The 15,201-nt window shown below is 46.7% G+C and overlaps 3 protein-coding genes and 1 long non-coding RNA gene across 6 annotated transcripts; 1 reads left to right on the top strand and 3 right to left on the bottom strand.

Moving 5' to 3' along the window:
* Positions 1 to 307: 307 nt before the first annotated feature.
* Positions 308 to 3,924, bottom strand: LOC124707169 (nuclear pore complex protein NUP88-like). Of its 3 annotated transcripts, none has more exons than XM_047238831.1 (4): positions 1,612 to 2,248; positions 1,171 to 1,322; positions 1,044 to 1,057; positions 308 to 421 (listed from the first exon to the last, which is right to left on the bottom strand). In XM_047238831.1, the coding sequence occupies exons 1-4, from the start codon at positions 1,660 to 1,662 to the stop codon at positions 402 to 404; spliced, it is 237 nt and encodes a 78-aa protein (XP_047094787.1). In that variant the 5' UTR covers positions 1,663 to 2,248; the 3' UTR covers positions 308 to 401. The 3 variants fall into 3 exon arrangements, 1 of the variants encoding a protein (XP_047094787.1); XR_007004759.1 differs by adding an exon at positions 3,766 to 3,924 and having other exon boundaries at positions 351 to 1,057; positions 1,612 to 1,695; XR_007004758.1 differs by lacking the exon at positions 1,612 to 2,248 and adding an exon at positions 3,766 to 3,924 and having other exon boundaries at positions 351 to 1,057.
* Positions 2,455 to 3,153, top strand: LOC124707171. Its single transcript, XR_007004760.1, has 3 exons — positions 2,455 to 2,593; positions 2,687 to 2,812; positions 2,909 to 3,153. It is a non-coding gene; the product is annotated as an uncharacterized LOC124707171 (long non-coding RNA).
* A 3,755-nt stretch (positions 3,925 to 7,679) lies between the features above and the next one.
* On the bottom strand, positions 7,680 to 9,065 carry LOC124648333 (putative UDP-glucose glucosyltransferase). The gene has a single exon (XM_047188117.1). It carries the CDS (start codon positions 9,063 to 9,065, stop codon positions 7,680 to 7,682), a length of 1,386 nt encoding a protein of 461 aa, XP_047044073.1.
* A 3,830-nt stretch (positions 9,066 to 12,895) lies between these two features.
* LOC124648332 (gallate 1-beta-glucosyltransferase 84A24-like) lies at positions 12,896 to 14,278 on the bottom strand. The gene has a single exon (XM_047188116.1). It carries the CDS (start codon positions 14,276 to 14,278, stop codon positions 12,896 to 12,898), a length of 1,383 nt encoding a protein of 460 aa, XP_047044072.1.
* Positions 14,279 to 15,201: the final 923 nt, after the last annotated feature.

Raw genomic sequence — 15,201 nt, 5'->3', positions numbered from 1 at the left:
AGCCTACAGCAGGCCATCCTCCCACGCCCTGCCCCAGATTCTCATACGCCACACCCTGCCGTCCTGCCGGAAATCGTCTACCACGCCAGCCCCGACACCCTCCAATCCTCTGCATCCTGCTCGGACATCGTCGACGCAAGCAGCCATCCTGCAGGAGATCGTCCACCCCGACACCCTCCAATCCTCGGCATCCCGGACATCGTCCGCGGACACAGCCGTCGGCCACCACGCGAGCCTCCAATCCTCCACGCCTCTCGCCGCGACAACACCGCATCGCCGGGTCCGGACCACGACCGCACGCACAAGATGCAAAACGAAAATTCAGGTTTCGTACCAAAGAATACAGTTCATACGCCTAATACAACCTCATTTTCCTCATTTGTATTACATATCCAAACTGGTTAATAGATCCTGGAGATACCAATCTCTACTACTTATAAAGGCACGAAGTGCCGTTGGAAAAATACATCTCAGCCATCCGTGCATATTAATCTAACAATCCAGATTTGTTCCATCTCCCCACCCCGTGAGATCAAATCTCCCACCCGTATCTCTAAAATTCAGCCACAAATTAAGGGGAAAAATAACTTCCGCATATCTCCTACCTCAAACAGCCTCAAACAGCCTACAGCAGGCCATCCTCCCACGCCCTGCCCCAGATTCTCATACGCCACACCCTGCCGTCCTGCCGGAAATCGTCTACCACGCCAGCCCCGACACCCTCCAATCCTCTGCATCCTGCTGGACATCGTCGACGCAAGCAGCCATCCTGCAGGAGATCGTCCACCCCGACACCCTCCAATCCTCGGCATCCTGGACATCGTCCGCAGACACAGCCGTCGGCCACCACGCGAGCCTCCAATCCTCCACGCCTCTCTGCCGCGACAACACTGCATCGCCAGGTCCAGACCACGACCGCACGCACAAGATGCAAAACGAAAATTCAGGTTTCGTACCAAAGAATACAGTTCATACGCCTAATACAACCTCATTTTCCTCATTTGTATTACATATCCAAACTGGTTAATAGATCCTGGAGATACCAATCCTCGGCGTGCTGCAAATAGACAATCACATTTCAACACTTTAACTGAAGGTATTTCATAATCGACTCTTTTTGTTGATCTGTGGCTTCCAATATAAGATGAAGTTGTAATGAAGATATAATACCTGCATATGATTGTATCACCATCTTCAGATACCCTCTCATGTACATACAAAACATTTATGTTATGTGATCCAGCTAGGAGTAGTGATGGACCATCAGTATTGAGTGTTATATGAGTGACCTCATAACCAAGGTCCATCTCCGGCATCAACATCTGAAGAGCACAACAAGCAACATCAGTTGTGTCAGCGCAAGACAATCATCTCTGTAAATATCAATACTGCTGCAAACGAAACAGGATAGAAATGCAAAATTGTCCTTATTTTTTTGCATATGAATATGCACCTTACAAAAAAGCTATTAATCATGATGTGGGGATAGAAGCTTTCCCCATTAGCAGATAAGAAATACACCACCTCTGGTCAACATCATTTATATGTCCTATGTCAAGGGTTAAATATACGGTAGCCAATTATATACTTGGCGTAGGGCCGAGTTTGTACCAGGTAGAAGTTACATGTATGTATAGTTGGAGTCCTAGACAGTCTAGCCATGTACTATATCATTTTTCGTCAAATCTCCCAACCCTGAAAATGCACAACTAAACAATACTATTTACATATCCTAAATAATGAAATCAATAAATTTTGGGTATATACTTGTACTGGAAATAATGTAACATTGATCATGAACTTATTTTGACAGGAGTACTGGTTCGGCCTGCTTTAGGCGATACAACAACCGTACACAGTCACCGTTCGGAAACAACAACAGGTATAGACAACAACAACATTTTTAAACAGCTTTACTATCCATATGCTTACTGTATATCATGTAACATTGTTCATGAGCTTATTATGACAGGACAAATGCCTCGGCCTACTTTAAGCGACATAACAAATGTACTCAACAGACGTTCTGATTCAATACAAGGTATAAACGAAAAAAACTTTCCTATTCATATGCTTACTACTAGATCTTATATATATTCAATTCATCCGCGCAGATGGTCTAAAAATTCCGCGTGTTCTCGACAATCAATCTACACCATCAAACTGCGCTCAAAGTAAGAATAACTGATTTTAAATTTCTCAGTTCCGGCTAAAATCGTAAACTAAATCGTTCTTCCGTTTTCATCTAACTGAAGACGCATATCTAAAAAAGCCCCAATTACTATCTCTTTTAACTCCCGGAGAATTCGTTGGCGATGAAGTACATATATATATAGCTTTATGACAAGCAGATGCATTTTGTATATGAGTATCTATTATCTCCTATAACCAATGTATGCACTTCATATTGTAGATCATAAACGCGTACATACATTGCATAAGTGGAAAAGAGCATCTACAGGTAAGGTCAGGTGGAAGTGTGTTCTTAGAGAATGCATGCATCTCTAAGTTGATAAAGACTGGTAGCTGTCTAGGGGATGACCCACCACCATGGGTATTAAAAAGAGTCAAAACTTATTTGAAGCATGATATGGTTAGTAGCAGTTTCCTACATATTACTATGAATTCAATCGAGGATGAATATTTCTCTATATGGGACCTAAACTAACGGAACAATTTTATTCAGATATTCATTCCAATAAACATTGATGACATTCATTGGTACGTAGCAGTTATAAATGCCAGATTAAGATGTATCCAGGTGCTCGACTCGCTAGGCAGTGGAATGCACCGCAAAGATCTCGCTGCTATGGTTAGCAATTAGTCCCACTGCGCCATCTTTTCATAACACTATTTATGTTAGTCTTCACTTCTGATGCTAATACTTTGTCATGTATCCTTGCAACAGCTACAAGGACTGGAAAATGTTTTCACATATGCATCGACGTGCATGGAACTAAGATCTGATAAATGGAAGGACGTAAACATCAAAAAATGGAAAATAGAAGAGTGTATTAAGAGCAGCCTACAGACAGATGGGTACACCTCCTAGCTCACTTTTTGCATCAGATGGGAAATAGAAGAGTGTTTTCACATACCAATTTTTTATGAAAACCTTTCATAATAATATGTAGTACTACCTATTAGGACAGAAGTAGACCGTATATTTTTTAATTCCTAGATATGTCGCTTCAGCCCCTAAACTTGAAAATTCAAATTCAGGTCCATAGACTTTTATTGCTGTACCAATATGTCATATAATAGTAATCTGATAACACAACAGAACACATCACAAATTTGCTTCAACTATTTTCAACAACCAAATATAACTAACCATTTTTATTTGTATGAAGCAAAGTGAATACAGAGGTTTCCTTGTGAATCAACAAAATCAAAAGTGAGCAAATTGGTTCGTTTTCCATTTACACGAAAAATTGTTAGCTCCTATTTGTCAACAATCCTGAATTGGCCATAAAACGTTCATGCGCTATCTCGAGTTCAGCTTGAGACATGTTGAAAGGTTAAATCTGAATGTGCAATAAACTGTGTGGAAAAAATAGAACACTCCTTCCATGATACTTAAGCCAATAGTGAAGACTGCACGGGATACTATTTGTCCAGCGGCATATATTGAGGAAAGTAGATCGATGTAGCACACAATACATCTGAATAGGCATACTTCTAAATTCGTGTTCCAGTACCATCAATCCACAGCTAGAAACGAATAATAAATACAAAAAAAAAACTAAACTGAGGCGGCCTAACCTTGCTCCTGCAGGCACGCTTAGCTTCAGGAGACAAAGGTTGCAGGGGCGGGCGAACTGGGGCAGCAGCGGCATCCAGGCCAACGCGTCCGCGTGAGGAGAGGGTGGCGGTGCATCATCCCGGCATATGATTCAGCGTGGTCTGGTGGAGAGCGGTGGGGGGCCTTGCCGGGGAAGAAGGAGGCGCGCGGGTCGGCCGTCTCCGTCGGCCCGGGCTCCGGCGGCGCGCGAATTGGGCGGGCGGGGCGAGCGGTGGGGGGCCTTGCCGGGGAGGAAGGAGGCGCGCGGGTCGGCCGTCTCCGTCGGCCCGGGCTCCGGCGGCGCGCGAATTGGGCGGGCGGGGCGAGCGGTGGGGGAACTTGCCGGGGAGGAAGGACGCGTGCGGGTCGGCCGTCTCCGTCGGCCCGGGCTCCGGCTGCGCGCGAATTGGGCGGGCGGGGCGAGCGGTGGGGGGCCTTGCCGGGGAGGAAGGAGGCGCGCGGGGGTCGAGCCGGGGAGGTGGAGAAAATGGAGACAGGGGAGGAAGGAGGCGCGCGGGGGATGTGAGTGATGGGAAGAGGTTAGGGATGGGGGATTTTTTTTTGTTTTGTTTTTTTGAGGGAAAGGGATGGGGAATTGGGAGTGTGGCCGCCTGGCCGGATGTTTTTTTATTTTATTTATTTCACGGACATTTTATTATATCCATGATTTGTTGATTTTTGCTGCTCCTTTAGTATTAACTTTTTTTTTCTGATAAGTGTCCTTTTCTACCAACTAATTTTTGTATTAAGCCCATGGTAATGTTTATATTGAGTATGCTAAAAATATATGTATCATCTAATCTTGCAGGTCATCGTGTGGATTGTGGATGTTAAATTTCATGGAATACTCGGACAGGAAATATTTTGTCCGACATTTTTTACCAGGTATATTTCACTTGGTATCATGCATTAAATATTGTATTATTATTATTCTTATTTTAGAAGCTAATTCTGATTACTACTTGCTAGGAACACATGATAAATTTTAGGACAAAATTGGCGGTAATATTGGTCGATTCGGAATTGAACAATGATGACATAAGAAATCGAGATTTGTCCCTTGATGAGGACGATAACACGGATCCCACCGATTGTATGATTCTGGATGATCCACCTAAGAAAACAAAATTATCAAACTCATCATCAAAAGTTAAGCTCGTGTCACCGTCATTGGTGCTTTTACCGCCCCTCGATCCAACAAAGGCCAACTTAATGGAATCATCAGAAGTGGAGCCTCTATCACTATCATTGGGCCTTTCACCGTCTTTCAAACCAACAAACTCTGACTTAATAGATGAACTTTGCTTACGCATTAGCATGGTTGATGATGTCCAGTTATTGGAGTAAGCATCCTTTTTCTCTAAGTTTATTTTGTGATACATGTTTGTAATTGTACTTCACAAAATTTCTCTTTCGCAGTACCGAATGGGTGATAAGCTCTAATCCTTATCCAATTAGATTAACTCTAAGACAGATAAGGAACGTATTGAAGGTGGATGAATATATGGACGCAAATTGCTTTAACATGGCTGTGCGGATACTAGCATGCCATGACATCCAGCTTGTTAGAGATATTCCCGTTCATTACATGGATCTGAACTTTTGTGTAAGTTATTATTATCACATATTACATTTTTTTCATTCTACTAATGTCTTATTATTTTTAGTGGATGTCCCAATATGCACGAGATCCAAGGCGCAATGAAAAGTTGGATATTACTAAGTTGTCACATTTGTTTAACTGTTGGCCTGATAGCAATGAGTACCATATCTCAGAATGCAATATGGTAAGTTTTTAATTAAACGTTACTAACAGTGGTTTGTTTGGTCCTAATTATTAATACATTTCAAATTATATGCATCCTTGCAGATTTTATTACCTTGCGATACTTTTGGGCTATTTCAATTATTCGTCTTGGATCAAAACAAAAAAGTTGTCACTATTTTGGACCCTCTTCCAATACCTGGTATGGGCAAAAATATATTTAAAACTATGGTAAAAAATCTAAACCATTCACTTCGACATGCAAACCCTGCATTCAACGAGGACCTATTCAAATGGGGATGCAAAGTTCCCGTTGTTCCGACAAACTCAAACGGGTATGGATCTTGTCAATGCATTACAATCTTTAATGATTCAACGCACAATTTAACATTTCAAACATGCAGTGCTCGTCGAAGTTATTTGGTTTTCAATTTTATGCACTCTTGGTATGATGGAGTGTTCCATTTTCCAATACGCATGGTAAGTATTTACAACATGCGAATTTTTATAAGTGATACTTTTGATTTTTTTTATAATAAGTTTGTATAATCCATATGTAGGATGATATTGAAATGAGGAGGCAATTTGTGGTTCATATTTTGAAGTACGAGGGGAATGAGGCTCTAAACAATATCCCAGCCATGGAACGAAGCATTATAGATCGCATACTTAGATGGACTTTTATGAAAGAAGCATAATAGACGTTTTTTGCTTGGTTCATGTTTTCTAAGTATTTATGTAACTATTATAGTACATTTATTTAATTATGCATTTTATGTAACTATGTGTATGGATCATGTATTTCGAGACGCATTTAAATGGCTTTATAAGTATGGAACGTGCGTTGCACGTGCACGCTTACTAGTATCAGAAAAACGATAGTACAGAAAAAAATACGAAAGATCGAAAAAAAAACGGAACAGAAAAGAAAACCGGATGAGAACGAGGAAAGTAGGAAACATACACGAAAACCCAAAATAGCAACCCATCGCTAGTAATGGGCCGGCCCAACAAATCCACCCCTGTGCGGCGCACCGGATAGAGCCCGCATTGAGCGATGAATAGGAATCACCGACGACAAGGGGTGAACCTACATAGAGACACTCAATTTTTGATTTTTAAGATTTGAAGCCCAATAATTCGTTGCAAAGCCCCCCTAACAGCCCAACAACAGTGCCCACACTCACTTAAGTCCCTCACTTAATTTATGGGTTGGGCCTGCCACCAGAGATGACCACCTCGATCAGTTGTGAGTTCCTGCAGTGGCTTCTACTCGACGGAGCAGCTCAAGAACAGGCAGTTGCGGTCATTCGAGCGTTGCAGGGTCTTCCATGTTGCTCCAAGCCAGATCATGGCAGACGCTCCGGTCATCTCGTGGCGGATGACGAGGGACCTTCTCGTTGGAGAGGAGTCGCCAGGGGCAGCTCAAACTGACGGCGGGGGCAGTGCTAGGGGCGCGTGACCTGCCACATTTTCCAATCGATAAGTGGAAGTGAATATGGAGTCACGAAAACTGGGGATATGGTGCGGTAAAAAAATGATTTGAGGGCAGCAGGCAAAATATTTTACGACTTTGCCTAAATTGCGGGATAATCATAGGTTATGTAGGTTTCCGGTAACTATGTAACCGCGAATGCCCAGCATACTCAAGAACGGATTTTCTAACACAACTAGTTCCTACCGGTCTCAATATGACGGTGGTGGTCTCACGATTCATGCGGATTTCTCTCCAATTTATTGCCTATTTGATATGGTATATCTATGATATTTATTAGATAAATTGAAATTCTAGTTAAATCTTGTTATTTTAACCTCATTATACATATATTCCTGACATATTTGAATTATTTAGTTGTTTTTCATTTCAATTGAGGTGAATTCCGGCTCATATAAAAAAGATACGAGATGTTACTTAAAAATTTATTTAGATTCCAAAGATATGTCACATGAAAATGATGCCCACTAAATATAGAGAAGAGGTCTAGCACAAATCACGAGGAAATGATCGGTGGATGGATACCTAGTAGGAAAGGTCTCCGTTAGAAATGACTTTCCGCAGCCTCCTTAGTCAAATCAGCCAAAACCGCTCTACCATCCTCTACTCGAGCTAACCGTGCCAACTCTTGGACATCATACATGTTTTTGCAAGATGCCAACAAAATCATGTAGACTCCGGTGAGAGGACCCTCCGTGGGCTATAGCCGTTGCAGCCTCCTCCTTCCACGTGGCTGCCCTCGCTCGGATTGCTGCCGCCTCAGGCCCGTCCATCACCTTGTCAACGCACGCACGTAGAGCGTCTGGCTTTACCGGCGCCGGCAGCCGGACGCCGACCCCATATTCCTCCACCAGGAACTTGGCGTTGGTGAACTGGTCGGACCACCATGGATACCCGACCACCGGCACCCCGGCCGCCAGCGCCTCGGCCACAGAGTTCCAGCCGCAGTGCGTCACGAAACACCCCACGGCGCCGTGGCTCAGCACGCGCCTCTGCGGGCACCACGCCACGATCTTGCCATTGTGACTCTCAATCGCGGCGAGGACAGGCTCCGGGGGGTGGAGTAGGTAGTCGTCGCGAACAACCCACAGGAACGGCCTGCCGGCGCCCGCGAACCCCTCGGCCACCGCCGCCGTCTCGTCCCGGCCGATGTCCACCAGGCTGCCGAACGCCACGTACACCACGGAGCGCGGCGGCTGCGCGTCAAGCCACGCCATCACGCCGTCTTTGTCGTCGTCGCCCGTCTCGCCATCGTCGTCGTCTAAGAGCGGGCCGAGTGGCACGACAGCGACTGGGAGCGCGTCGATGGCGGCGCGCTCGAGCTGGTAGAACGTGTTGACGAGCATCCACGGCGATGGCGCGTTCTCCTCCTTGACATCCACGAGCTGCGCCCTGAGCATTTGGCTCCAGAGGTTGCCAGCGAACTCGGGACGGAGACGGACCATGAGAGGCAGCTCGTCCATGGACATCGCCGGCAGTCCGGGCAGCGCCACCGGCGCGTTCTCCGGCGCCTCGGGGAAGGTTATGGTGTTGTCATTGCTGCTGATGTTGTTGTAGAAGTGGTGGTAAAGGGAGAGCACGGCGCATGACTGGGTCCAGAGCGTCGCGATGCACGGGACGCCCATATCCCGGGCCACGTCGAGCGCCCAGGGCACGAAGGTCGTGTTCACGACGCAGGTGACCGGCCGTCCGGCGTCGGCCTGACGACGGACGAGGTCAGCCAGCGCCGCCGGGCCTGCCTCGAGGACGAGTCGTAGCATGTGTTCAGGGGTCATCTGGCCGGCGTCGTCGCGCTCGCGCAGCAGGTACTGGAACCGAACGCCGCCGGCGCACGCCCCGTCCGGGTGGATGCCGCGGAGGCCTGCGTGAAGGAAGGTGGTGAAGGTGACGAGGAGGCCCTTGGCGGCGAGGCGGCGACCGAGGCGGAGGTGCGGGTTGACGTGGCCTTGCAGCGGGCAGGAGACGAGGAGGACGTGGGGCTGCGCCGGCGGCGGCATGGCGGCTTCCACTTGGCAGCCCATGTTGTGGCGATGGGAAGAGGAATCTGAGTGTTTGAGATGCTTGATATTTCCATCTGTGTCAAGGGTGCGCGTTATATATAGCCGAGGGCGCCGGAGTCGATCGATCACGAGTGTGACTGTGTGAGTGAGGAACCGATGACTAGCACACGGTCATCTCGTCCTGTGCAGTTATCGGCGCCGCGAGACAGGACATCACGCTGCCTCACTACATTTTAATAATGAGCACGAGGCTCGTGGCAGCTCGTTTTTTCCCCGGTTCATCTTGTGCACAACTGTTTAACTGTAGTTATACGTGATACGGCATGTACATCTCGTAGCTGGTGCTCGTTGCTCCAACCTTTGTAAATATGCACGTGTTGTCATCTTGACATCTTGGCCTCAAACAATAACTAAGCTTTTATTTATAAATAGGTATAGATGAGCTTCTTTCAAACCTTATAAATTAAACAAAGCCCTCCTCTAGCTGGCTCCCCTTCTTGATGTGCGCGGTATGCGCCTCCCAGACCCAGGATTGCTGGCTTACGCCCCCCCTGGTGTTGCACCCTTTAACCCCCCGTTAATTAATGAAAACTGAGTTTAGGTGAGCGATCGTCCCCCGTTTATTCTTCAAAAAAAGTTAAATAAAGTTTTTTAAAAAATCAAATCTTCAAAATCTTCGAACTCTTTTCTTGTTCCATGATACGACCTTGTATTTTTTTTTGAAGATAGCTGAAGATAGATATCAAATCATAGACCTATAAATACTAATGAAGGTTCTCCTATAATTTTAATTTATGCCGTAATATCAAGGCTATGTTCATGAGCACACCCAATCAACATTTGTACCAACATCATTATGCCAAATGTTCAAGAAAATCGTTAATCTTAACTTATCGATCGTTCTCAAAATAGAGATTAATCGCTTATCGGTCGATTAATCGATTTTATCGGTCAGCCATTCGTCGGTTTATTTTTTTGTAAATCCTAATTTTTGACACTATATTTTCTAAAATATGCTATTAGAAAACAATATTGAAGCATTGAATAGAATTATTACCTTGATTCCTTGCACTTGAATCAATAAAAATGAAAAATTTAAGCTAATGCACAGTTCTAAAAATCCATAGGACAAAAATAACAACTCCCATACGAAATTTCATCGAAATTTATTTGACAATCAGCCGAAAGATCGGCCATGAGTGTGAAAATCGGGTGAAATATCGACTCTTAGGCAGAAAATCGGCCGAAATATCATTGGCGCGATAAATTAGCCGATATGTCAAAATCTTATCGGTTACCGCCCAATTTACGATAAATCAGCCGATAAATTGGTATCTCGGCCAATTTTTTGAACAGTGGTTATGCGGATAAAAATATTTTAAGGATAATCCTTCTCATGGCAACCATGAGAAAAAAACCAAAATCGACCCACCAAAGCAAGATCTGTATGCACAAACCTAGAAAATTGTAACCTTCCAATGTCACCATTGATGTCGGATATAAGATGTGGTCATCGAATAATGTGTTCAAGATCACTTACTATAGACATCTCCATTGAGGTGGGGGCCAAAAACAAGACGACTACCAAAATCTTAATTTAATCTATTAAAAGCACAAATTTTATTTCAAACGTTACACATAGATCGAGTTCCCACCATCCCAACTCTAGCAGGCTGGATGGAGTAGGGGAAACCAATCTACGAAGGAGGTGGAGGTGAAGGCAGCTACGTACATATCGCTAAAAACGATAGATGGGTACAATTCAAACAACAACAAAGTTAATTCCCTCTTCAAAGTTCAAAGCGGATCCTAAAATGGTGCTATTCTCGATGAACATGGTGATTCTAGCGTCTAGGCTAGGTGGCACATGTCCGGGCCATCCATTTGTTCCCGTATCGTGTCGTCAAATTTCATCATAGTTCATAAATTTGAAGAATACTAAATAAGGTCCTCTACGCCTTTTGATTTAGGGCAAGTTTGGTTCCTCCCAATATCATTTCCAGCATGCGCTGGCCAAGTTTTGAGGCTGGTTGGTTCGCCACGTTGTCCCACGTACGTGCATTGCAAGGTTCTCAAAGCGGCCTAAAAGTTGGCTCTCAGGGCACGGTAGATTCCGAAACTGCTATCTTTATTTAAAAATTGCCAGGGTGGATGACATGGTTACCTCTATCTTCGCCAATACCTCTTTTCTAGAAACCGATTTCTGTAACCATCTTTAGAGATCTGAACGTTTGCTGCAGCATCAATTCTATTAAGTGTTGCTTCAAAATTTGTATGATATATGTGATGTTTTACACTTTGAGCTGATTTGCAGGTTCCTCGTTAGGGACTTAGTTTGCTCAGGCCTCTTTTACAGAAGCTCCAGGCATATGACATTTGAAGAAGCCAACAAAAAGTAGCGTCTTATATATGTTGTAATAATAGGCATACATATTGTAATTTTCAAATTTCAATGTTATTTGAAGAATTTCATGCGTTCAAATTCTGTTTGAAATATTGATTATCTGTTATTTGAAACCGTGAATTCTAACTCCTGGGACCTACTTCTTAAAAGGATCAGGCATTTTTAACGATACTGACATGTGGGACCAATAAGTAGAAACTATCTGACTGATTGGACCAGCTTCTAAAATAGAAGGCCTAAAATAAAAAAAAACGAAGAGTGTAAATGGCCAAGGCCCATAAAATAGAATGCTGAAATGTTGTAATTGGCCCATGCAGATGACCACAGTTGACAGAAAAAATCATAACCGGACAAAATTATTGGGCTTGGCCCATTGAGAGCAGCAAATTGAACTGTGCTGATTTTGATCTACTACGATTTGATTTTCGTGCCACGTAGGATCTGATGTGGCCTGGCTATATCGCTAACAACGATAATGGATCCTCATAGAGGTTACGACGATCCAATATTATCATAGACGATTATGACGATTTCAATCTAAACGTCGTTGTAGTTGATTCATGCCGCTCCATTTTCGACGATATATTTTTTTGTCATAGAATCGTCATAGATGAAAAATCGTGACGATCTAGTGACACAAATGATGAGTCGCGAGCCAACATATTTCTTGTGGTGCAAAATTTAGCTCTACCATCCGAGTTGTTCCGTGCACCTTTCTTCCATTGGTTTTCTGCTTTAAGATTCGTGCCACACTCTTTTATCAAGTTTCGCAAAATTGTTCCACGCAGATTGAAACATAATGATATGACCAATGCACGGGAGGTGCCGTACACGGTGCACAGGACAATCTCCACTCTCCTCTACCACCCTGAATGCTACACCTACGGACATTTTTTACAAAATTTTCCTACGGACTCAGATTTAGCACAGCAGGCAGTTGGAGAAATCAGTTACTGGCCCGGATTTCCAGGGAGCATTCAGAATTTAACCAACCTAATCAATACACATCAGCGCGTAGATCATCCGTAACACACCCAGTCCGTAAGAGCATCCCCACTCGTTGGCACTCCTCACGCCTAAATCCGGCGAAATTTTCGTCCAGATTGGAGGAAGATTTGGCGTGGGGAGGAGTAGTTTCCCAGTCGTGTGCTCCCCAAGCGGCGTTTCTCGGGGAAAAAGATGATGACTCGGGGAATCCGGACAAAAGAGGAGACACGTGGGCGTGGGCGGTTGGTTTAGCTTCATCCGGAGTCCCCGGGAGACCCCCGGGAAACCGAGGATGGCATGGGGAGTCCGGACGAAAATAGGCTCAAATCCGGACCAAAACGAGGAACCGGGGGACTGACTAGGCCGTTTTTCGCCGTCCGGATGAAAAAAAGTGGTCGTGGGGCTTCTCGGGGAGACTAGTGGAGATGCTCTAAGTACAGCTACCACCCTCTACTCGAGCTCATACGTGTATCCGCAAGATGTCAACAAAATCATCTAGACTCCGGTGAGAGGACCCTTCGTGGGCTATAGCCGTTGCAGCCTCCTCCTTCCACGTGGCTGCCCTCGCTCGTATTGCTGCCGCCTCAGGCCCGTCCATCACCATGTCGACGCACGCACGGAGCGCGTTCGGCTTTACCGGCGCCGGCAGCCGGACGCCGACCCCATATTCCTCCACCAGGAACTTGGCGTTGGTGAACTGGTCGGACCACCATGGATACCCGACCACCGGCAACCCGGCCGCCAGCGCCTCGGCCACAGAGTTCCACCCGCAGTGCGTCACGAAACACCCCACGGCGCCGTGGCTCAGCACGCGCCTCTGCGGGCACCATGCCACGATCTTTCCATTGTGACCGTCGTCACTTGCGGCGAGGACGGACTCCGGGGGGTGGAGGAGGTAGTCGTCGCGAACAACCCACAGGAACGGCCTGCCGGCGCCCGCGAGCCCCTCGGCCACCGCCGCCGTCTCGTCCGGGCCGATGTCCACCAGGCTGCCGAACGCCACGTACACCACGGAGCGCGGCGGCTGCGCGTCGAGCCACGCCATCACGCCGCCGTCGTCGTCGTTGCCCGTCTCGCCATCGTCATCGTCTAAGAGCGGGCCGAGTGGCACGACGGCGACTGGGAGCGCGTCGATGGCGGCACGCTCGAGCTGGTAGAACGTGTTGACGAGCACCCACGGCGATGGCGCGTTCGCCTCCTGGACGCCCACGAGCTGCGCCCTGAGCATCTGCCCCCAGAGATTGTGCGCGAACTCGGGACGCACCATGAGAGGCAGCTCGTCCATGGACATCGCCGGCAGGCCGGGCAGCGCCACCGGCGCGTCCTCCGGCGCCTCGGGGAAGGTTATGGTGTTGTCATTGCTGGTGCTGCTGTTGTAGAAGTGGTGGTAAAGGGAGAGCACGGCGCATGACTGGGTCCAGAGCGTCGCGATGCACGGGACGCCCATATCCCGGGCCACGTCGAGTGCCCAGGGCACGAAGGTGGTGTTCACGACGCAGGTGACCGGCCGTCCGGCGTCGGCCTGGCGACGGACGAGGTCAGCCAGCGCCGCCGGGCCGGCCTCGAGGACGTACCGTAGCATGTCTTCAGGGGTCATCTGGTCGGCGTCGTCGCGCTCGCGCAGCAGGCTGTGGAACCGGACGCCGCGGGCGCACGCACCGTCGGGGTGGATGCCGCGGAGACCTGCGTGGCGGAAAGTGGTGAAGGTGACGAGGAGGCCGTTGGCGGCGAGGCGCCGGCCGAGGCGGAGGAGCGGGTTGACGTGGCCCTGCAGCGGGCAGGAGACGAGGAGGACGTGGGGCTGCGCCGGCGGCGGCATGGCGGCTTCCACTTGGCAGCCCATGTTGTGGCGATATATGGGAAGATGAATCCGAGTGTTTGAGATGTTTGATACTCGTAGTACATTTTTCGTCCGTGTCATGGGTGCGCGTTATATATAGCCGAGGGCGCCCGAGTCGATCGATCACGAGTGTGAGCGACGAACCGATGACTAGCACACACACGGTCATCTCTCTCGTCCTGTGCAATTATCGGCGCCGCGAGACAGGACATCACGCTGCATCAGTGCACTATTATCTGTTTCAATAATGTGCAGTTGAGCACGAGGCTCGTGTCAGCTCGTTTCCTCTTCTGGTTCATCGTATGCACAACTGTTTAAATGTACAGTACAGCTACACGCGATGCGACACGTTAAGCTCGTAGCTGATCGATGCTCGTTGCTATACCACCTTTGCAAATACGCACGTGTTGTCACCTTGGCATCTCGTCCTCAAACAATAAGTAAGCTTTCTTTTAAACAATCAATACCATATAGTACTATATTTATTTTAACAAGTAAAGATAGATGAGCTGCTTTCAAAAATTATAAAATAAAGTTTAAAAAGGGAAAAAAATTAAGTCTTCAAACTCTTTCCTCTTCCGTGACACAATCTTGTATTTTTTCGAAGGCAACTAAAGATGGATAACAAACCTCCGGTATATCGGTAAAAACCAACCAAACAACCTGGTCGTCGACGAAGAGATTTGATAGTACTAGTTACAACTGTCAAAGACGTAGCAGCCGAGACAAATATTTCAAGGACAATCCTTCTCGTGGCAACCATGAAAGAAGATCCAAAATCGAATCACCAAAGTATGATCTGTAGGCACAAACATAGAAAATTGTGATCTTCCGACGCCACCAATGACGTTGGAAAGAAGATGTGGTCGTCGAAGGAGGTGGCCATCCATAATCTGTCGCTTTATGATTCATGCTATCAAATTTCA

Source organism: Lolium rigidum, chromosome 4, assembly GCF_022539505.1.
Source record: "Lolium rigidum isolate FL_2022 chromosome 4, APGP_CSIRO_Lrig_0.1, whole genome shotgun sequence".
Taxonomy (NCBI): domain Eukaryota; kingdom Viridiplantae; phylum Streptophyta; class Magnoliopsida; order Poales; family Poaceae; genus Lolium; species Lolium rigidum.
This window is presented reverse-complemented; position numbering and strand designations above follow the sequence as displayed.